Source organism: Trichechus manatus, unplaced genomic scaffold, assembly GCF_000243295.1.
Source record: "Trichechus manatus latirostris isolate Lorelei unplaced genomic scaffold, TriManLat1.0 scaffold00317, whole genome shotgun sequence".
Lineage (NCBI taxonomy): Eukaryota > Metazoa > Chordata > Mammalia > Sirenia > Trichechidae > Trichechus > Trichechus manatus.
In genome coordinates this window covers 6174-29369 of record NW_004444253.1, presented here as the reverse complement: position 1 = coordinate 29369, position 23196 = coordinate 6174, and the positions used below count along the sequence as shown (strand labels likewise).

General features: G+C 50.0%; 1 protein-coding gene across 1 annotated transcript in view; it reads left to right on the top strand.

Moving 5' to 3' along the window:
- CACNA1B (calcium voltage-gated channel subunit alpha1 B) overlaps positions 1-23196 on the top strand; it is a 276187-nt gene that overhangs the window by 251256 nt on the left and 1735 nt on the right. The window contains exons 38-45 of the mRNA XM_004390689.1: positions 4543-4639; positions 7134-7242; positions 15869-15976; positions 16385-16497; positions 17580-17707; positions 21653-21788; positions 21915-22031; positions 22688-22897. Of these exons, the coding sequence (XP_004390746.1) occupies positions 4543-4639; positions 7134-7242; positions 15869-15976; positions 16385-16497; positions 17580-17707; positions 21653-21788; positions 21915-22031; positions 22688-22897 (1018 nt within the window). The remainder of the gene's footprint in view (positions 1-4542; positions 4640-7133; positions 7243-15868; positions 15977-16384; positions 16498-17579; positions 17708-21652; positions 21789-21914; positions 22032-22687; positions 22898-23196) is intronic.

Sequence of the window (23196 nt, the reverse complement as noted above, 5' to 3'; positions counted from 1 at the left end):
CGAGTATGCATGAACGTAGGATGGGTGCCCATCACTCCACGCTTCACAACAGTGGGAAGACCACAAAGCCAGGAGTGGATGTCACTCCAGCTCTGACGGCCCTATAACCCTTGCATGGCTCTGTGTCCAGTCACCCTTTGTCAGGGAAGAGGCTCGGAGGAGATGGACAGTCCCTCTTTGTGATGAGGACACCAGCTGCCCAGAGTTCAGTGCCTCTGCCTCTCTTTTCCTCTAAACTGAAGCTCAGCACAGGAGTGCCCAGGGCTTCCTGACCCTCAAGGCCCAGTGGGCCTGGAAGGTTGTCTGGGCCATGGGGACAACAGGGGCCCCTCACCCTTAGCAGCCTCTCTGAAGCACCCTCACCCATCACAGTAAGGATCTGGGAGGTGCTGTGCGGGGCTCTTCCCAGGCTGGGTAAGTCCCAGAGCCTCCAGCAACATCGGGGCCAGGACACAGGCCTCCTGTCCAGGCCCTTCAGGCCCACAGGGTCTGTGAGTGAGTTCCCCATTTTAGTAAAAAGTTTGCCATGTTACACAGTTGCAGAGCAAGCACTGCTGCTCCATGTGCTTCATGGCCGCATGTCTCCTCCCCTGGGCTTTGGAGAGACTGATCAGATTCCTGATGGGTCCCTGTGACATCCAGTACTTGTGCTGGAGCCCAAGGCTGGGATGTTCACCAGGGCTCTCTGGTCAGATTGGAGGGGCAGACTGATCACACCCAGGCCCGGGCCTTGTCAGGCAAGGGCAGGAGAGACCCAGCTAGATGGAGTTGGGAGAGTCCCAGGGACTCATCCTGACAAGCTACGATAGTTGCTGCTGCTTCTGGGCACGCTTTTCTGCATGAAGCTGCAGAAAACAGAGGTGCTTTATAGAATGTTATTTGGACTAAGGAAGAGGCAGGTCGTTGCAGGTCAGTGAGGCAGAGATGGCAACCCTAAACCTTTGCAAGCTGTTGGCCCAGAGCCTCCACATGCTCCACAGGAAGAACAGACTCTAGAGATATGGAAAGCAGGGTGTGGCTGGCCTGAGGCTTTGGGATCATTTCCCAGATTTTAGAGTCTAGAACAGGGCCTTCTGGAAGGCGTATGACAGTGGGGATAAGATATAGAAAGTCCTTATTTGAAGAGTAGATAGCAAAAGATAACCTCTCCTGAGAGGTGGTACCTGCAAGGTAACACAGAAGACCTAAGGCCCCACAGGTGACACAGATACTACCTGCTACTAACAGAGAACTCGCTGCTCCTCCAGTTGGGTGTACAAGGCGGAGGGGCCCCGGCAGAGGCAGCTGAGCAGATTTGGTTCTTGACCCCACGTCCTGGCAGGCCAGGGGGCACCTCAAATCTTTCAGCAGGCTCCGTGACAGATGTGATCATCTTTATTTCCCAAGTGACCACTTGAAGAAACTTTGAAATAGCACCAAAACTTGTGAAATTTTCCAAGTTTGTATGTGTGTATGTGTACACATGCATCTGTGTGCACACATGAGTGAGCACATGTGCACGTGTGTTTGGGGGGTGCATTGTGAGTGCACACATGCGTATTCATGTGTGTGTGCTGTGAGTGCATGTCTGTGTGCTATGTCCACATGCATGCACGTGTGGCTGTGTGTGGGTGTGCTTGTGCGTAGGTGCACATTGTGCGTGTGTGCCCGTGAATGTACACGTGCACACCCGTGTGGGTATGTGTGTGCGCGCTTGTGGAGAGACTAGAGTTGCTGGTCTTCAGTGGCGCCTCCCCAGCCTCCTTTCTGTTGTTGCCTCCCTCAGCACTCTGTGGTGAAGTGTGGAGACGTGAAAGGACTTAGAATCGCAATCACACCTGCTTCGAGCCAACTCTCTGCCCACTTTTATGTTCACTCATCCATCGAACAAACATTTCTGAGCACCTATGTGTGCTGGGACTGGGGGCCCACAGTTGAACAGCACCTGCTCTCAAAGCTCAACTGAGCGAGGCCAGGGCATGTCTGGGGGGCAGAGGCCATGTCCAGCTGGGCAAATCGGAAAAGCCTTCACAGAGGAGGTGGCATCTGAGCGGAGCTTAAGGAGCAGAAATGAGTTCCAGAGAAGGGCAGGAGGAGTGGACAGAGGTGTGGGTGGAAGCCTGCAAACTGTGTCTGGCTGGAGAGGAAAAAGCAACTCAAAGTGGCTGGAAAGGGAGCCTGAGACCAGGCGAGGGTGGCCTTGAAATTTGGGCTGAACAGTAGTTTTGACTGTTCTGTCGACAGTGGGGAGAATTGGACAGTGTTTGGATCGGGCACTGACAGTGTCAGACCTACGTTTTCTGTCTGCAGCACCTGAGAGGCTCTGAATTGGGGCAGTGGCAGTGGTGGGGGCGGGGGTCTCACCATGCACCCAGCCCCCTGTAGTGGCAGGTCCAACACGGTTAGCAAGCACCTTGGTTTGAGGCAGAGTGGGGCTTCCTCTCTCTTCTCTCTAACCTAGGCATTTGGATCTTCTTGTTCAGAAGTCGATTTTACACAGTTTGGAACTGACTAGACTGAGGAGTGGGGACAAGTGTAGGAGAGCACCCAAGTGCAAAGCACTGAAGTTAACCTGAGGGTGCCAGTGTTGAGATCCTGGGAAGAGGGTGAGGTTGTAGCCAGGCTGGTGTTACAGAGGGGATGCAGTGTGTCCAGGGAGATGGGGATGTCACTAGACAGATGGACAGGTGCCTCTGAGGTTCCTGGGGGCACTGCGGTGCTTGGGCAGCAGGCTTTGGTAGGGAGAGGGGTGGAGAGAAGGGCAGGGTGGAGGACTGGGGGACAGGGCAGGCCTGGGAGGAGGGAGGGGACACCATGTGCAGAGTGGAGGCTCAGGACAGGGCCGGCAGAGGGACACATCTGTGCTCCATCCTGGGTGTCCCCTGCCCTATATCTGGCTCCAGAAGTTGCCTTGGGTAGCCTGCCTCCTGGGGAGCTCCAGTCCCGGCCCCCCAGCAGGAACCTTCTCTTAGTTCCCCAGCCACCTCCACGACACACAAGGCCACATCTCCCATCGCAACTGGGCGGGTGGGCGGGGGGCTGCATCGCGCCTCTGTTGCCATAACCTCTGACATTTCCTTTCCAGTTGCCGGATTCATTATAAGGATATGTACAGTTTGTTGCGTTGTATTGCGCCACCCGTTGGCTTAGGGAAGAACTGCCCTCGTAGGTTGGCCTACAAGGTTTGCAACTTCAGAGCCTCCATCCGACATACTCTTCCCTCCCGAAATGCAAACAGCACACAGTCCCTGTGGCGTCTGCCCTGCCTGGTTTGGGAATGAACAACACCTCACCTCTTTCTCCCCCTGCCCGCCCGCGCACTCCGACCTCCTTGATGCTTTGGTTCCCATCTAACCTCCCAACCCCTAGCTGGCTGGGGCCAGGCAGCCTTATGAGACAGTGCACAGGAGAGCTTTCTGGGCCGGCCGGGCCTGCAGCGCCAAGGAGGTGGCTTGTCCAAGGCTGGGCCGACGTTGTTCAGGCTCGAGGAGGGCCCAGAGGAGGAAGCATAGGCACCAGCAAAACAGTAGCTCTCCCCAAGAGCCCGGAGGCTTTCCAGTCCCTGGGGAGGAGCAGAGTCCAGAGCAGGGCCCAGGACATGTCCCTCCTGCCTCTGGATTTCCTGCTCACTGGGGCCCAGAGCCGGACCTGCGGGAGGAGGTCGAGGCTCGGCCGTGCCCTTTCTCTCCCGACACCTGCACCGCCAGGGCAGGCCTTTCCCTGGGGTTGGGTGCAGACTTCCATCCCAGTGGCCTCTCTAACTTGGGAAGACATAGTCACTGTCCCCTAGACACCTCCCTGGATCCAGAACGTTCTGGTTCCTGGGCCCCACACTGAGGGCTAGTCCACCCCTTGTGTGGGGCCCAGCCTCACCCGAGCACTGTCAGAGGAGCACAGGAGAGGTCTCCAGACCAGGTCCCACCACCGCCTGCCCTGCTTGGGTTCCCTGCAGACAGAGCAGCTCCCTCCAGTTTTCTGGTTTGTTTTAGGTTTTCTCACTTTTTTAGCCTCTAGCCTAATTTGGAAGCAAAGCTTGACCATCAAAGAAAGCTGAAGTCTCTTCTGTGGCACTCTGAGCCACAGCCCACCTGTCACATAACTCTGTCTGCCAGCTCTCCCTGGCATGGTGAAAACAGCTGTGCTCTGATTCGGCATTACTGTGGTTTCTAAAAAAGTAAAATTAGAAATTAACAACCCCAAGCCGGCCCGTTGCAGCCCTCCCTCATCCCTTCCATGTTCATTAGCTTAGACATCAACCATCCCTACCCGCCGCCCTGTGAGGGCTGAGTTGGAGGTGAGATGCTGGGGTCTCTGCTAGACTCCAGGAGGAGGGGGTGGGGGCCGGGGGAGAGGGTGCTGAGGTGGGATCAAAAGGAGAGCAGAGAAATCCCTCATTTTACTTATTTTTAATTTTTTGGCATTTAGCCTGGCATTTTTGATTAACTGGATCTGTTTTCTTGTCTGCCCGCCCCATCTCTCCCGCCCTGCCTCTCCCACCCTGCTCCCGCCTCGTGGCTCCTCCTGTGGACCCTTGTGTGCCTTGCCGCTGGGACGGGTCTCCAGTGGGCGCATCAGTTACAATGACATGTTTGAGATGCTGAAGCACATGTCCCCACCTCTGGGCCTGGGGAAGAAATGCCCCGCTCGCGTTGCCTATAAGGTAGACCCTGCACCCCCCCGGCTGTCTGTGCTGGGGCTCCGTCTTCCCAGACGGGCGTGGTCTGTCCATGCGTCTGTCTGTCTGCCATGCTGGCTCTCTGCTCCTGCCTGTGTCACTGTTTCCTTCTTCCCCCCCTTAGCCCCACCCTGCTCCCTTCCCTGACAAAGGGACATGACACTGACGCGTGTCCCCTTGCCCAGCCCCTATCCCCTCCTTGAGTGTCTCCCTCTGAAAGCCCCGAGAGACCGGTCAGGGAAGCTGAATGCAAGTCCCCCACTCACCTTTCCCTCCCTAGAAATGAGGGCACAGATCAGCTTTTTGACAGTTCATGCCAACACGAGCTGGTGTTTGTTCTGGGCTCAGCACCACACCCAGCTTCTCTGTCCCCTGAGCCTCGGCAGGTGGAGGTGCAGCCCCAGTGGGACCTGCGCGCCCTGGTGCCCCCGCAGAGCCACGCAGCTCCGTGACAGCAGAACCCCTGAGCCGGAGGACGGTTGTCTCCAGGGCCTCCCAGGCTCTGAGGGGGTTAAGAAAGAAGGGGGGCATCCTGCTACATCCCTGGGCGTCCCCAGCCCCGGAGATGCAGAGTGGGGAGTCTCGGGATCCCGGCTGGTCTCGTGCCCCAGAGCAGGTCCCATGGCCCTAGCCCCCAGCCTGCTCCCACCTGCCCCCCTCAGCCACCCCTAGGTGCCTTAGCACCTTTCCAGACTTACGAGTGCCCGCGCCGCCCTGAGCCTCCTGCTATCCATCTGTCGGTCTGCCTTCTCTTGTTTTCTGGACACCTCTGGTCCCCACTGCCGCTTGCTGTGCCGGATCTAGGCTTCTGCTTTGTTACCTGATTCAGCGCAGATTTTGGGGGCCGAATGGCCCCTCCAAGCCCCTCCAAGCCCCCGCACACAGACCTTAACATCTGCATGCGCGTTTCCTGGCCCTCCCTGTGTGGACGCATGTTTGTGATACCTGCCTGCCTCAAACCTGCAGCTGTATCCCAAAGAGGAGAGCTCCGTCCACGCCTGGTGCCAGGGCGGGCAGGCAGGACAGTGGGAGCCTGGAGCCTTCCCACTGAGCTGGCCAAGTCTGGGTTCTGGGTACAAGGAGACCCAGGGAGGCCTTGGGGGGTGGCAGGCTGTGGCATGGAGGAGGGGTCCAAGAGATGTCCAAGGTGCCCTGCCGGTGGGTCTGGGCCCAGGGCTGTCTGTGAGCCTTGTGGAGGGTGGTTGCCCCCAGCCGTGGTTGGCACTCTTCCCCCTTGGGAATCGTCTGCTTGTTCTCAATTCTCTCCCCACCCTGGCTCCCCTCCTGGGAAAGGAATTCCTCTGCTTCTTGCTGCCGCGTTGGTCGCCAGCCTTCCTAGTGTGTGTCACTCAGGAGGTCCTGGGACCCGAGATTGGACACACCAAGTGGAGCTTTGCCAGCATTCCAGCGGGACCAAGTTCCAGGCCCGTTTGTGCTCATGTCACCAGCACATCCCCTGCCAGGCTGAGGACTCTGGATTTGGGGCAGGAGGCTGGGGACAGGACTGTGTGGCCCCTCCCCAGAGAAGGTGTTGGGGCAGCTGCCCAGCCACAGGGAGCAGGGTCTTGGAAGGGACAGGAGGACCCCAAGCCTGCTCCTTAGTTCCCTCCCTGGGCTCCTGGGCTAACTGGCAGCTAAGTTGCCACCCACCTGGGGTATGCCAGACACACCTTCGGGCCTCAGAAGCTCCACCAGAGTCACTGCCTCAATCATGTCTGTGTCTCCAGCCAGGCAGCTACTGATTGTGCCCGGACGACACATGTTTTCCTCCGGCTGCCTACCTGGTGTGGAGATGGGGGCAGAGTGTGTGTGTCCACTGGGAAGCCAGAGCTAGCACCCTCTATGCTGACAAGGCCTCTGAGCTCCTCCCACAGGAAAGAGCAGGTTCCTGAGGTGCCTTCTGCTGCCTCCAGCTGAGAGGGCTGCCTTCCAGGAGCATCAAGAGTCTTCCCAGGCCCTGGCCAGGGTTGAGGGGAGCCATAGGGTGGAGCCTTCCTGATAGGGCTGAGTAAAGCCAGCTTGTCACCCTTGAGGGACGCCTCCCCAGGAGCTGGACCTCTCAGCACAACCCCTTGGCCACCCACCCCTGGTCCAGATACCGCAGGATGCTGGCTAAGGAGGCAGGATGGGGGCCACCCACTGCCCCTTCTCTCCTGCTGTGTATCCCACTGAGCCTTGGCCTTGGTCCCACAGCCTGGACCCACCCCCTTGTCCTAGCAGGGAGAGGTCCTGGCTCTTTCAGAGGGGCCAGGGCATGGCCCTGCCTCATGCTCATAGTCTTAGGTCTCCACCTTCCTGCAGCCAAGCCAAGTCCTCAGCACAGATGAGGGTGGGGTCTATAGGCAAGTGTGAATGCTGGCAAAACTCCCACCCAGCCCAGGCCCGGCCCCAACTTTCATGGGGCTGTGCACCATGCAGTCCTGCTAAGTGAGGGTGACCTCAGCAGGCCTAGCCCTGATCTGCCTGTGCTCCTTTCTAGCGCCTGGTACGCATGAACATGCCCATCTCCAGTGAGGACATGACAGTCCACTTCACATCTACTCTGATGGCCCTCATCCGGACTGCGCTAGACATCAAGCTGGCTCCAGGTGAGCAAGATGGCTGTGAGAAGGGTCCCATAACCACCTGTACATCCACACAACAATCACCCCATTTCAGATAAGGAAGCCCAGGTACAGTGAAGTTAAACCACTTTTCCTGTGGCCAGGGCTCACCTGACCAGGCTGGCTCAGCTTCACCATGGACCAGCATCCCTCTCCGGGTTGAGGAAGCTGTGTGCCCTCTTCTCCCTCCCATGGGGAGCCCAGTCCTGCCATCAGGCCCTCTCTAGACCTCACTGATATGACCACAGAGCTTGTGCCAAGACAAAGAGAGACTGAAACTCTAGCGCATACTCCTTCACCTCCCCTCACCTGATGACTGTTTTTCCTGTTTCCCAGAGAAGATTGAAACTGTCAGAAAAGGACCCCCAGCTCTATATGGATAAGTCATAGCCAGTCGCTCCCCTAGACACTAGGTTCCATTCTTATCACCTTCTCAAGTACATCATTCTAGCAACTGTCCACTCTTTTCCAAAACCAAAAACCAAACCCACTGCCATCAAGTCGATTCTGATTCATAGCAACCCTATGGCACAGAGTAGAGCTACCCCTAGGGTTTCCAAGGCTGTAAATCTTTACAGAAGCAGACTGCCACATCTTTCTCCCATGGAGCGGCTAGTGGATTTGAACCGCTGACCTTTCGGTTAGTAGTCGAGAGCTTTAACCACTGTGACACCAGGGCTCCTGTCTACTCTTTCTCATGCCCTGTCAATTTTTCTCTCTCTACTGGATCATTTCTATCAATATATGAACATGCTCCCATCTTTAAAAAGTCCTTCTCTTCACGCTGTACTGACTTCCCTATTTTTCTTCTTTCCTCCACAACAACCAACTCCTTGAGAGCTTTGTATTGCCTCTCCACTTGCTCTTTTCCCAATCTCTCTCACACATACTCTAATTAGACTTTCTCCCAACACTTCGCTGAAACTACTCTTGTTAAGATCCCCAGTGATCCACATTGCTAAAACTATATGTCAATTCTCAGTCTCCATCTTACTTGCAGCCTTCTCTTATATGAACACTCCCTTCTTTTTGAAGCTCTTTGATGTCTCTTTGTGGTTTCTCTTATCTCCCAACCTCCAAATGTTCTTGTGTTTCCAGACATCTTCTCTTTGCTATCTACACTCACTCTCTTGTCATCTCATTTATTCTCATGGCTTTAAATATCATCAATTCCAATTTTATATCTTTAGCCCAGAACTCTCCCCTGAACTCTAAACTGATATTTAACAAGTTTTTCAACACCTCCACTTGGAGGTCCAGTAAGCATTCCAACATTAACTTGTCCAAACGAACTCCTGATATTCCCCACTACCTTCCCATCTTTGTAAACAGACTTTGGAATCATCTTTATCCCCCTCCACTGTTTTTTTTCCCACAGCATTTCTGGTCCATATCTGATCTCTTATAAAATCTTCTTGACTCTACCTCCAAAATACATCCAGAATATCCAAAATATATCCTCTGTCCTCCTCCACTGCTATGTCCCTGGTCCAAGCCACTGTTGTCTCTTAACTGGGTTGTTGCAGTAGCCTTCTAACTGGCCTGCTTCTGCCTTTGCCCCTTCAGTCTACCCTCAATACAACAGCCAAAATGATCTTGTTGAGAAGGAGATCAATAAAAGTAATAAATGTCTAGACTGATCAAGGAGAAAAGAGAGAAGATTCCAGTATAAAGAATGAAAGAGAAAGATCCTACTGACATTAAAAGTATAGCAAGGAAATATAATGAGCAACTTTATGCCAATAAATTCAATAACTTAAAAGAAATGGAAAAATTCCTTGAAAAACAAAAACTACCAAAGCTTACTGAAGAAGAAATAGATAACCTGATTAGTACTATATTTATTAAAGGGATTAACTTTGTAGTTAAAAATCTTCCAACAAATTCCAAGCCCAGAGGTTTTCAATGAATCCAACCAAATATTTAAGAAAGAAAGAATACCAATTCTACACAAACTCTTTCAGAAGATAAAAAAGAGAGGATATTTTCCAACTTATTTTACAAGACCAGCGTTACTCTGACACCATAACCAGACAAAGACATTACAGGAAAAGAAAATTCCAGACCTGTATCCCTTGAGAACATAAACCAAAAATTTTCCACACAGTTTTAGCAAATTGAACCTAACAATATATAAAAAAGATAATATATTTTGTCACAAGTGGGGTTTATCTCAGGAATGCAAGGTTGATTCAACATTTGGAAACCAATCAATATAATTTACCATATCAAAGAAGAAAACCATCTCAAAAGATGCAGAAAAAGCACTTAACCCAATTCAACATCCATTCATGATTTGAAAAACAAAACAAACAAACAAAACTCTTTGTAACTGAGTTGAGGAAACTTCCTCAATCTGATAAAGGATATCTTTGAAAAACCTACAGCTAATGTCACACTTAACAATGAAACACTGAATCCTTTCCTCCTAACATCAGAAGCAAGGCAAGGGTGTTTGCTGTCGCCACTCCTGTTTAACATTGTACTTGTGGTTCTGTTGTTGTTAGGTGCCCTTGAGTTGGTTCCGAATAATAGTGACCCTATGTACAGCAGAACTAAACACTGCCCGGTCCTGTGCCATCCTCACAATCGTTGTTATGCTTAAGCTCATTGTTGCATCTGCTGTGTCAGTCCATCTTGTTGAAGGTCTTCCTCTTTTTCGCTGACCCTCTACCAAGCATGATGTCCTTCTCTAGGGACTGGTCCCACCTGATAACATGTCTAAAGTATGTGAGATGCAGTCTCGCCAACCTTGCTTCTAAGCCTTCTGGCTGTACTTCTTCCATGACAGATGTGTTCATTCTTTTGGCAGTCCATGGTATATTCAATATTCTTCACCAACACCACACTTCCAAGGTGTCACTTCTAGTCTTCCTTATTCATCATCCAGCTTTCGCATGCACATGAGGCGATTGAAAACAGCATAGCTTGGGTCAGGTGCACCTTATTCTTCAGGGTGACATCTTTGCTTTTCAACACTTTAAAGAGGTCTTTTACAGCAGATTTGTCCAATGCAATGCATCTTTTGATTTCTTGACTGATGCTTCCATGGGTGTTGATTGTGGATCCAAGTAAAATGAAATCCTTGATAACTTCAATCTTTTCTCCATTTATCGTAATGTTACTTACTGGTCCAGTTGTGAGGATTTTTGTTTTCTTTATGTTGAGGTGTAATCCATACTGAAGGCTGTATGTAGTCTTGGATTTTCATCAGTAAGTACTTCTAGTCCTCTTCACTTTCAGCAAGCAAGGTTGTGTCATCGGCATAACACAGGTTGTTAATGAGTCTTCCTCCAACCCTGATGCCCTGTTCTTCTTCATATAGTCCAGCTTCTCGGGCTGTTCACTCAGCATACAGATTGAATAGGTATGGTGAAATATATGATCCTGACGCACACTTTTCCTGACTTTAAAACAAGCAGTACCCCTTGTTCTGTTCAAATGACTGCCTCTCGATCTATATACAGGTTCCTCATGAGCACAATTAAGTGTTCTGGAATTCCCATTCATTGTAATGTTTTCCACAATTTGTTATGATCCACACAGTCGAATGCCTTTGCATAGTCAATAAAACAGGTAAACATCTTTCTGGTATTCTCTGCTTTCAGCCAGGATCCATCTGACATCAGCAATGATGTCCCTGGTTCCATGTCCCCTTCTGAATCCAGCTTGAACTTCTGCCAGTTCACTGTTGATATACTGCTGCAGCAGTTTTTGAATGGTCTTCAGCAAAATTTTACTTGTGTGTGATTTTAATGATATCATTTGATAATTTCCGCATTCTGTTGAATCACCTTCCTTGGGAATAGGCATAAATATGGATCTCTTCCAGTTGGTCGGCCAGGTAGCTGTCTTCCAAATTTCTTGGCATAGACGAGTGAGGGCTTCCAGTGCTGCATCCATTTGTTGAAACATCTCAATTGGTACTCTGTCAATTTCTGTATCCTTGTTTTTCACCAATGCCTTCAGTGCATTTTGGACTTCTTCCTTCAGTACCATTGGTTCCTGATCATTTGCTACCTCCTGAAATGGTTGAATGTCAGCCAATTCTTTTTGGTATAGTGACTCCGTATATTCATTCCATCTTCTTTTGATACTTCCTGAGTCATTTAACATTTCCCTTGTAGAATCCTTTAATATTACAACTCGAGGCTTGAATTTTTTCTTCAGTTCTTTCAGCTTGAGAAATGCAGAACATGTTCTTCCCTTTTGGTGTTTTATCTCCAGGTCTTTGCACATGTCACTGTAATACTTTACTTTGTCTTCTTGAGCTGCTCTGTGAAATCTTCTGTTCAGCTCTTTTACTTCATCATTTCTTTCTTTTGCTTTATCTACTCTATGTTTAAGGGTTAGTTTCAGAGTCTTATGACATCCATTTCGGTCTTTTCTTTCTTTCCTGTCTTTTTAATGACCTCTTGTTTTGTTCATATATGATATCCTTGATATTGTTCCACAACTCATCTGATCTTCGGTCATTAGTGTTCAACATGTCAAATATGTTCTTGAGATGGTCTCTAAATTCAGGTCTAGACACAGTAATAAGGCAAGAAAAAGAAATGCAAGGTATACCAATTGGAAAGGAAGAAATAAAACTGCCTTTAGTTATAACTGATATGCAGAAAATCCCAAAGAGTCTATAACAAAGTTACTAAAACTATTAAGTGAGTATAGCAAGGTCTCAAGCTACAAGGTCAATACACAAGAATCAATTTTATTTCTACATAATAGTAATACACAATTGAAAATGTTTAAATAGCACCAAGGTCTCTAGGTGGCACAAGTGATTTGCTCTCAACTGCTACCCTGAAGTTTGGTGGTTTGAACTTATGCAGAGGTACCACTGAAGAAAAGTCCTGACAATTTGCTTCTGTGAAGATAATAGCCAAGAAAACCCTATGGGGCAATTCTATTCTGTAACACATGCAGTCACCATGAGTCAGAATTGACTCAATGGCAACTGTAAAATGACAGGAGTAATGATATCAGCGTCAGAACCTGAATCTGTCTAACTGCAGGGGGGATAATGACCAGGATCAGTGCAAAGCTGATCCCTGTGAAATGAAGGTCAGACATACCTCCACTCTCCAACCTTTTCTGTCAACAGTTATCTCTCCCACAGCAATCTGTGCTTCTCTTCTGTGTTCAATAATCCATTGCAATGGCTACACAGAACTCACAGACCGTACTTACATTTAAGTGGTTTTTTAAGGACTAGAGTACAGCTCAGGATCAGGATCAATAGGCTACAACTCAGGAATCAGAATCAGAAAGCATGTAGGCAAAATTACCTTTCTTCAATGCAAGATAGCTCTCTCAGCTCCTCAGGAGGAGAGGCTCTTCTTGGCCCTGCTGTCTGTCAATGCTGGCTCTGCCACTGGGACCCTTCTGGGTCTTTTGCTGTTTTCAGTGTCACAGCCCTTGACCAATATCACAGCTCTTTTAGGAGATTTCTTGCCTCCTCTCTCTGTCTGCTACTTCTTTCTGCTTTCTTTCTTCTGCTTCCTGCTGCTTCTCTTCTTGCTTCTTTATGTCTCCCAAATCTCTGTGGGGCTGGCAGCTTATATATACAAACTCCTCATCGGTTTCAAGGCCTGGCCCTCCCACCAGGACCACAAACTGACCAATCCTCTCTTGGTAGGTAACAGACACTTCATTTGCATAGTAAGTGTGGCTGGGCTACAACTCACCTCATTTGCATAGTCTATAGTCCAGTCCCTGCAAGGTGCATACCAATCACAGAGCTGGCTGCAGCTCAGGGCCAGGCCAAAAAAACCCAAACCAAACCCATTGCCTTTGAGTCGATTCTGACTCATAGCGACCCTACAGGCAGGCAGTATCAAACCAAGTTGTTTACGATTTTCCCAGAAAATGTCAAACAACCTGGCAAGAGTAACAAGCCCTCTGGGGTAGAAAACTAAGGCAATGGTAACTCCTCAGGGTTTAGGGGAGAATCTCTCAAGCTGTTTTTCCAAAGAACAAGGCAAAAGATCACAAAAAGGAACTCATTTTACCACAGCAGCTAACAACAGCAAAATGGCACCAAAACTGTAAAATACTTAGTATTGCTAGATAACTCTAAAAAATATATAAAACATCCATATGCTGTAAATTTCAAAGCATTGATGAGAGAAATGAAAGAGGACCCAAATAAGCACTATATCATGTTCATGGACTGAAAGACTCGATAATTTTACGGGATCAGTTCTCCCGATATTCATTTAATAGATGCAATGTCACCTCAATCCAAATCCCAATGGCCGTTTTTTGAAATTGACAAGCTGATTCTAAAAGTTATGTAGAAAAGCAAAAGAACTTGAATAACTGAAACAATTTAGAGAGAGAATGAAGTTGAAAAACTCACTCTACCTGATTTAAAGCTTGCTATCAGTGCTTAACAGCTTGGCTGCCAACAAAAGGTTGGCAGTTCGAATCTACCAGCCACTCCTTGGAAACCCTACGGAGCAGTTCTATTCTGTCCTATGGGGTTGCTATGAGTCAGAGTTTATCAAACTACATTAATCAAGACAGTGTGGTAATGGTGAAAGGATAAAGACATAGATGAATGGAACAAAAGACTCCGTAAATAGACTTATATGGTCAACTGATTTTTGATAAAGTTGCAAAGGCAATTTTTAACAAATGGTGTTGTAAAAATTAGACATCCATATTCAAAAGAGAAAGAAATCTTGACCCACAGGTTTCACTGTCTATAAAATGTAAATCTAAAATATAAAACTTCTAAAAGAAAACACAAGAGAAAAAACTTGGCAGCTTTGGGTTAGGCAAAGATCTCTTAGATAGGACACAAAAAGCATGAATCATAAAAAAATTGATAGATTGGACTTTATGAAAATTAAAAACTTATACTATTTGAAAGACACTTGAGAAAATGAAAAGACAATCCAAAGAGTTGGAGAAAATATTTGCAAAATACATGTCTGATATAGGAGTGGTATCCAGAGTATATAGAGAGCTCTCACAACTCAGTAATAAGAAAACAACCCAGTAAAAATGGGCAAAAGATTTGAAGTCAACAAAGAAGATATGTGGAAGGCAAATAAACACATGTTAAGGTGCTCAATATTGTTGATCTTTTGAGAAATTAAAAATAAAACCACAATGATATGGCAGTATATATTTATTCTACTGCCTAAAATAAAAATTTTAATAACAATATTAAGTGCTGGCAAGAACACAGAGCAACTAGAGTCTTATGTACTGCTCGTGGGAGTACAAAATGGTACAGCCACTTTGGAAAACAATTTGGCAGTTACTTATCATATTGCTCAGCAAGCCCACTCCTAAGTATTTATCCAAGAGAAATGAAAACATACATCCACACAAAAACCTGTATAGAAGTACTTATAGTGGCTTTATTATTCGTAATTGCCCCAAATGGAAACAACTGAAATGTCCATCAGCCGGTGAATGGATAAATAAGCTGTGGCGTATCCATTCAATGGAATAGTACTCAGCAATAAAAAGAAACCACTGATGCATGCAACAACATGGATGAACCTCAGATGCATCATGTTAAATGAAAGAAGTCAGACACACAATAGTGCCTGTTGTATGATTCCATTTGTTGAACATTCTGGAGAAGGAAAACTATACAGATATTAAACAGATCGGTGATTGCCAGGGGCTGGAAGTAGGAATGGGGGTTAACTACAAAGGGGAACAGAAGAATTTCTGGAGGGTGATGCAAGTGTTCTATATCTTAATTGGTAGTGGATACACAATTATATGCATTTACCAAAATTTATATAATAGTAAAGGTGTGAATTTCACTGTATGTAAATTATACCTTAATAAACCCAACTTAAGAAAATCAGATTATGCACTGGCATCCCTCCTCAGAGTCTCCTATCTACCACTCTCTCCTCTCCCCTGCTCCATCCACATTGCTGTCCTGGCTCTACGTCTGACACACCAAGGCCTTTGCACTTGCTGATTGCTTTCTGCCTTCAGGGTCTTACACAAAGGCCGTCTTCTTAATGAGAGCTTTCCCAGCCACCCTGTCCAAAATTGAAACTTCCTCAATATTTCCTATACCCTTCTCCACTTTGCTTTTCCTCTAGCACTTCTCACTATCCAACATACTGATTTTTTTTTTTTTTAACCTGTTTCTACTTTAGTGTAGAATAAAGTAATGTAAACTCCAGAAGGAAGGAAATTTTTTTTGCCCTAGCACTTACAACAGTACCTGACATTTAGTGGATGCTCAAAAAGTGTTGTTGAATGAATCAATGAATGGATGAATGATTGGAATATTACTATATCCCTTCCCCATCCCCATTGCCACCCTTTTCCCCAACATACACATGCTTACACACATAGACACATGCACACAAATATGCAAAGACATTCCAGATGAATGCTCAGCTGCTGTGTCTCCTTCTCTAGGCACGCTCCCAGGAGGGAGAGGCATGATTAGCCCCAGCCTCCACAGCAATGCTCCTTCCCTCTGCACTTTCTCCCAGTGCCCACACCTGCCATCTTTCCTACCACAGTGTCACTCCTCCTGCCCCATTCTTGTTCCCTGCAATGGTAACTGTAGCATGCCTCCTAATGCCTCTCTCTTTCCTTCATCACCATTGTCCTGCCCCAGCTGGGACAAAACAGCACCAGTGTGATGCAGAGCTGAGGAAGGAGATTGCCTCTGTGTGGGCCAACCTGCCCCAGAAAACTCTGGACCTGTTGGTGCCACCCCATAAACGTAAGTGGGAGGTTGAGAAACCCCCCTGCCCCCACCTTTCTTGTCTTGTCCAGAGGCTGAGCAGGGAGGGCCACAGGAGAGTCAGGGATGTAGAGGGGTGTGTGGAGTGGGCAAATGAAGACCGTCACCCTGGGGTGGCTGACCCAAAAGGGCTCACTGGAGATGCCAGAAAGGATGAGATGCTTACAGATTAGAAATCTGGCTCCGCTTTCTTGGGAGGAGACCGAGGTGGGGCTCTCGGGTGAAAAGTCAGTGTGGCCTCGGGCATAGGCGGGCAGCTGGGGTGGGACACCTTGGGGAGGCCATGCTCCTGCTGAGACCCCTCAGTCCAGGGGCTTTCCAAAAACCTTGTGGTGGGGCTTACCCCATCCACCCCTTCCTGCCCCTAATGTCTGCTTTTCTTTCCAGCTGATGAGATGACAGTGGGGAAAGTCTATGCAGCTCTGATGATCTTTGACTTCTACAAACAGAACAAAACCACCAGAGACCAGATTCATCAAGCTCCTGGAGGCCTGTCCCAGGTACCAGGGTTTTGGGATTCCCAAGAGGTAGCTCTGAGTCCTCTTTAGCTTGGCAGTGGTGGGAAGCCCGCGGCCCTTCTTGGAGAAGGAAGATGTGAGATTCTTGCAGCCCCCAGAATCAGAAAGCCCTCACAGGCTTTGTGCTGACTACTAGCTGCTTGTCCCGCAGTAGTGGGGAGCCCTGACCTGGAGAGCTAGTATTTAAGGTCAGAAAGATAAGGGAGCTGAGAACAGAGGCTGTAAGTTTTGGAAAAGAGGAAGATAGTGTAAAGACTGCCTGAGCGGGGAAGTAGAAGGCAAATCTGTCTTCCCTACACAGAAGCAGGAAGCAGAGGTGTAAATGGACTGTGCCCAGGATCATGATTTGTTCTGTTCATAACTGACTGAGGTGGTTTGGGAGCCAGTTTTCCTGATGTCGTCTTCAAAGACCACTTTCCCACACAGGCTTTTCTTTCTCTTAGAGGCCTATGTAAGTGCTTTTTCTAGACAAACCTCTGGATTTGCAGAACTTAAACGGGCAAGCGTCTAACCATGGAACGAAAACTATCTTATAGTCATACCAGTACCCTCCATTCCCGCGTCAGTGCAGGCAGCACTAATCTATCACAACAATCTCCCCCAGCCCTGAAATCTTAAGATTCTGCTCAGCCTGGGGCTCCAGGCAGCCTCTGCCAATCAGTTCAAGTTGGTGATGGGATGAAATCTCTTTGTCATCTGTGATCTGGTCCAATCCCCTAATTTTGTAGATAGGGAAACAGGTTTTGAGAAATGGAATGGCTTTCCTGAAGCCACTTTCTGGCAAGTTGGGAGCAGACACTGTCAGAGTCTCCTGCCCCTTGCCTGCCTCACTCTTTGGTCTCTGAAGGCATGTCCATGCTAGGGATGGGGTTGGAAGCAGGGAAGGCAAGTGGCCACTTTGGAATCTGTTTTCATCAAGGGACAAGGACCTCAGGTGCTTGGCTTGGACAAGAACTAGCGACTGTGAGCGTGCCGTGCAGTGGGAGCAGGGGTGCTGAGGCGCATCCAGGGGGGCTCCTTCCCCCAGCCCTTGAGTTCTTCCTCTTCCTTCTGCCCCCTTGCAGATGGGCCCCGTGTCCCTGTTCCACCCTCTGAAAGCCACCCTGGAGCAGACACAGCCAGCTGTGCTCCGAGGAGCCAGAGTTTTCCTTCGGCAGAAGAGCTCCACTTCCCTCAGCAACGGAGGGGCTGTGTGAGTACCCCTGATTGCAAGGTGGGCTGGGTGAGAGGGATGTCACCCAAGATGGGCTGAGGGAGGAACCATAAGCCCCCTCCTTGATCTGCCTGGCTCAGCCTTCTTCGCACTGACCTCTGAGTTCATCAGGAGCTGACCCGCAGCCTGTGTTGGCCTGGACAGGTACTCCAAGGACAGAGAGCCCCCAGGGCACATCACATATTCCCAGGGACTGGCTCCACCCTTGGACACCCCATCTCACCTATGGGTAGTGCAGCCAGCAATTGTTTTGTCTGTGCTGCCTGAAAGCTAGCCAATATTTGTTGCTGCTTGTGGTTGATTCCTTTAATATTAGACAATGTACCTTGTGTAGTCTGCCTCTCTAACAGCTTTGAACTGACTGGTTTAACCATTTTCGGTATTCCCAACTATTACTTCCCACTAGGCATATGTGCTTTCTCCTTCAGGGGAACTGCGTTTCTGCCTCTGCTTTATCATTGGCTCTTTGTTTTTTTGTTTGTAATGATTTTAGTGTGGTAAAATGTGTATAACATAAAATTTGCCATTTTAACCATTTTTAAATGTACAATTCAGTGGCATTAATTATATTCACAACGTGCAACCATCACCACTGTCTATTTCCAAAGCATTTTCATCGCTCCAAACACAAACTCCATACCTATTAAGCAATACCTTCCCGCCCTCCCCCCCCAGTAACTACTAATTGACTTTCTCTATGCATTTACCTATTCTAGACATTTAATGTAAGTGGGGTCATACAATCTTTGTTCTGTTTTATCTGACTTAATTCACTCAGCACAATGCCTTCCAGGTTCATAAGGGATGGCACGTATCAGAGCTTCATTTCTCTTTCCGTCTGAATAGCGTTCCATTGTATGGATGTACCACGCTTCGTTTATCTAATTCACTTTGGTACCTCAAACCGTTAAGAAATTGTTTTTGCCCAGAGGTTTCGCCCCAGTCTGTTAATGGCTTGTTGATATTCTAATTTTTCTAATTCTTTTAAGACATTTTTTCTTCTCACATCTCCATTCTTGTGTTGATTTCTGAAGCTATTGTATTTTATAGACAAATTGGTAAGTCCCTATATATCAATTGGGGAAACGCTTGTGGTGTAGTTGTTAAGAGTTTGGCTGCTAACCAAAAGGATAACAGTTCGAATCCACCAGGTGCTCCTTGGAAACCCTATGGAGCAGTTCTACTCTGTCCTGTAGGGTTGCTATGAGTTGGAATCAACTTGACGGCAATGGGTTTGGTTTGGGTATATATCAGTTAACTGTCTTGCCGTGATAATTTTGGGTAACAAACCACCAAATCCAAGTGGCTGAAAACAGCAATCATTTTTTCCTCACCTGTGGTCTGCGGGCAGGCTGACACATGACAGATTGAGGCAGATTGCTGGAGATTGTGGTAGAAGGAGGGAAGTGGGGTAGATTGTGGGAGATGGAGGAAGATGGAGGCTCTGCTGGCTCCACACAAAGGGTGGGGTTCGCTCAGGCCTCTTGGACCAGCCAGCTTCTCGGGGCGGGGGGCACATGAACCCACACACACTCGTCCAGCCTCTGCTTGAATCCCATCATGTCTGCCAACATCCCATTCAGCAAAGCACGTCACGGGCTGAGCACGAAGCAGGCATGCGTGCCCTGCCTCTTATGCCACTGGTGGGAGAAGAATCACCAACAATTGTCTGCCGCCTGGAAGAAGGGGCAGCTTGGTGGGGTGCAGCGTTGTGGCTCCATTGTCTTAGTTTTGTGGAGTGTTTTGGGGATCCTCTTTTTGAAGCTTGATGGTCTAGCCTTGCAGTTCTTAGCTGTGTTTGGGGCCATGGGCTGTTAATCAGATAGTTTTTGCTGAGTAACAAATTGCCGTAAAACTTCCTGGGGTTGGAGAGTCTGGTGGCTGGAAACGAGAGAATGGCCTGGCCCTGGCCACGGGTCCTCCAGTGGCCATCTGGGCTCAAGCAGGTGTTGCTGTCTCAGGGTTCCCGTCATGTGGCCACGCTGTGCTCAAAGGGTGAACAGCCAGACACCACGAAGTGCAAAGGGCAGAGGTGGGAGGGTTTTGTGGCCATTTTTGCAGTCTGCCACAGAACACTCAGAGAACATTATCAAAACTGTGAACTGTCTCATGACAAAAGAGCCCTCACAACAGTCTTGCATTGTGGGGACCAGCCTTTCAGAACCATCTAGTAGCTGTTCTTATGTTCACAACTCTCTTTTCTCTTTGTTGGTTAAGGTCCCATTTTTGCATTTAAAGTTAAGTAGTTGATTCTGAGAGTGTGTGCGTGTGTGTGTGTGAGATGAGTGAGTGGATGTGGATGTGGCTGTGCACACTACGTGAGCACATGTATGTGAGCGTGCATGAGTGTGCTCTTATCTCCCTGAGTGTCTGTGTGTGTGTGTGCGTGCGTGCGTGTGAGATGAGTGAGTGGATGTGGATGTGGCTGTGCACACTACGTGAGCACATGTATGTGGGTGTGCATGAGTGTGCTCTTATCTCCCTGAGTGTCTGTGTGTGCGTGTGCGTGCGTGCGTGTGTGTGAGATGAGTGAGTGGATGTGGATGTGGCTGTGCACACTACGTGAGCACATGTATGTGGGTATGCATGAGTGTGCTCTTATCTCCCTGAGTGTGTGTGTGTGTGCGTGTGCGTGCGTGTGTGTGAGATGAGTGAGTGGATGTGGATGTGACTGTACACACTACGTGAGCACATGTATGTGGGTGTGCATGAGTGGGCTCTTATCTCCCTGAGTGTCTGTGTGTGAGTGTGTGCGTGTTTGAGAGTGTGTGTGAGTGTGCTTGTGTATGAGTCTGTGTGTGTATGTGTAAGTCTGTGAATGTGTGTGTGTGTTGGAGGGGCCGTGATGGGGAACTGTCATTTGGGATTGATGTGAGCCATGCTTTCAGTTCAGGAAAATACACTTCAAATATTTCCCATAGTATAGTTTCTTCATAAGCCAGTTACAACTCTGTATTGCAAACAATTTGGCAATAAATTGGCTAATCAAATTGGCTTAGGCACTAGGGGCCTTTCTTGAGCCATTTAACTGGATGATATTATGCATACCTGGCTGCGGGCATGGAGTGATTTCAGGGTTAATGGTGCCATGAGAGGCCCAGCTCCTGTCCTCCTGATGCCCCCTCCTCTTGCACACAGAGAGAGGTGCTGGCAATGCTTTCAGAATCCCCAGCAGCCACTCATCTGGTCTCATGTCCAGCTCTCTAGCCACTGTGGTCGCCACAGGACATGTGGGTCAGCTGAGGCCACCAGGCCCCACTACGGGGTCAGGGGACCAACCCGCTCACCTGTAGGATCAAGGATTGGACTATGCTCCATGTAGTAAATATTTACTGAGTGCCATATGCAGGAAAAGCCCAGCACAGGAGCAAGCAGTAAACTGGGCACACTGGTGTGCTTTGGACACAAGTTGAGGGGTCTATAAAATGCAGGTATTAAGAGGGGGGTAGTGAGGGGCAGGCAGTAGGGGGGTGTGGTCAGGGAAGACCCCCCCCAAAAGGGGACATTTGGGCAGAGATTTAAATGATGAAAGGCCCCTGAGGTTGGGGGTCAAAGAAGTAAGGAAGGGCCAGTTAGTTTGGGGGCGAGGAGGAGATTTAGCAAAGGGGCTTCTGGGGTGGGAGGAAACAAGGAGGGGGCTGGGGCTGGATGTATGGGAGGTGTCAGGGCCACACCCTCCTCGAGTCTCCTCAGCTCTTCCTCCTGGCCCTCCCACAACCAATGTGCAGATGAACCCCAGAGGCTCAGAGCACCAGGATGGGGTGGACCTAGGAGTCCATCGGCCCACAGCGTGGGACCTGGTCCTGGCCAACCGGAGGCCCACAGTGCAGGGCGATGGGTGGGTGCTTGCGGTCCAGCTCCTGGGCAGGCGTGCTGGGGCCTGTAGCCTCTGGCCTGCGGGCAGGCTTTTCCTCTCTTCCACAGACAGACACAAGGGGGTGGCCTCAAGGAGTCGGTCTCCTGGGGCACTCATCGGACCCAGGGGCTGCCCTCCGAGGCACGGACACCCCTGGAGCGGGGCCATTCTGCGGAGATTCCTGTGGTGCAGCCAGGAGAACCGGTGAGGGCTCCCTGGGCTGGGGTGTGGGCGTGACCAGTGGGGCCGTGTGGGTGTGATCGGGTGGGGCCGGGAGGGGTGACCAGACGGGGCCGTGAGGGGTGACTGGATGGCTGCTGTCGCCTCCAGGCTGTGGATGTACAGATGCAGGACATGGCCCTGGGTGGCCCTGCCAGGGAGCCTCAGCTCGGGCTGGAGAGTCAGGGCCGAGCAGCCTCCATGCCCCGCCTTGCAGCTGAGACACAGGTATGTGGATGGGGGGGTTCCAGGTCATGGATGGGGAGAACGCCACCTGGGCGTGGGCAGTGTCCCAGCCCCTCCTGTGGAGCAAGGCCTCTGTCACATGCCGGGCCTCCTCGAGGTGGCGAGCCATCCCAGGGGGAGGCATGCATCTCGGCCCACGGTCCTGCCCCGCTCTGGCATCCTGGGACACTGTGCCCAGCCCAGCGCCCAGCCGACCATATGACCACACCCTCCAGCTCTGCCAGTTCTGTTTTCAAGAGAGTCGCTGTGTCCTCAGGGCGCTCTTCCTCCCTGCCCACCCATCCAGCCTCCTGTTCTGAAGTTTGGCTCCTTCGCTCTTCCTCGGGTTATGGCTGCAGTCATGAGGAGGTTGTCCTCACCTTGAGCTTTTACTCTCCCTCCCGCCTCTCCTCTTTCTCCTTGGCTGCATCCACCTTCCTGCCTGACTGTCTGGGTGGAGCTTACACGTACCCGGAGCCGGGCCCTTTCCCTTCTCAGTGCAGGCAGACAGAGGATCCATTCCCGCCCTGAGCCCCCCGAGCCGGCCCCAAGGAGAGGACAGACTGGTGGGCTGGACATGGTCCTGTGGTCTGGCCTCCCCGCTGTCTTGCCTGGACCTGTTCACAGCTCTGCTGGCCCTGCCTGTGTCCTGCCTGCAGCCCGCCCCAGACTCCAGCCCCATGAAGCGCTCCATCTCCACCCTGGCCCCCCAGCGCCATCCTGGGGTCCCGGTCTGCACCACCGCCCTGGACCAAGCCCCAGCCAGCCAGGTTGCACACCATCACCACCACCGCTGCCACCGCCGCCGGGAGAGGAAGCAGAAGTCTCTGGACAAGGGGCCCAGCCTGCCAGCGGACCCGGATGGTGGTGCGTGGCACCCAGACATCTGTCTGGGATGCGGGTGGGGGTCCAAGCAGCTATAGGCAGGCCCTGAGGCTTAGCCACATCCTAAGTCTGGGGACTCAGCAGGAGAGTCCAAGTGAGGCAGTGAGCACGGGGTCTATCCAGGGGAAGTGTCTGTGGTCCCGGGGCTGGGTTGGGACTACCTCTACCTGCCCTGGGCCCCCTGTACTGACCTCCCCACTCCCTGTGCTGACCTCCCCCTCCCTGTGCTGACCTCCCTCACCCCGTGCTGACCTCCCCCACTCCGTGCTGACCTCCCCCACCC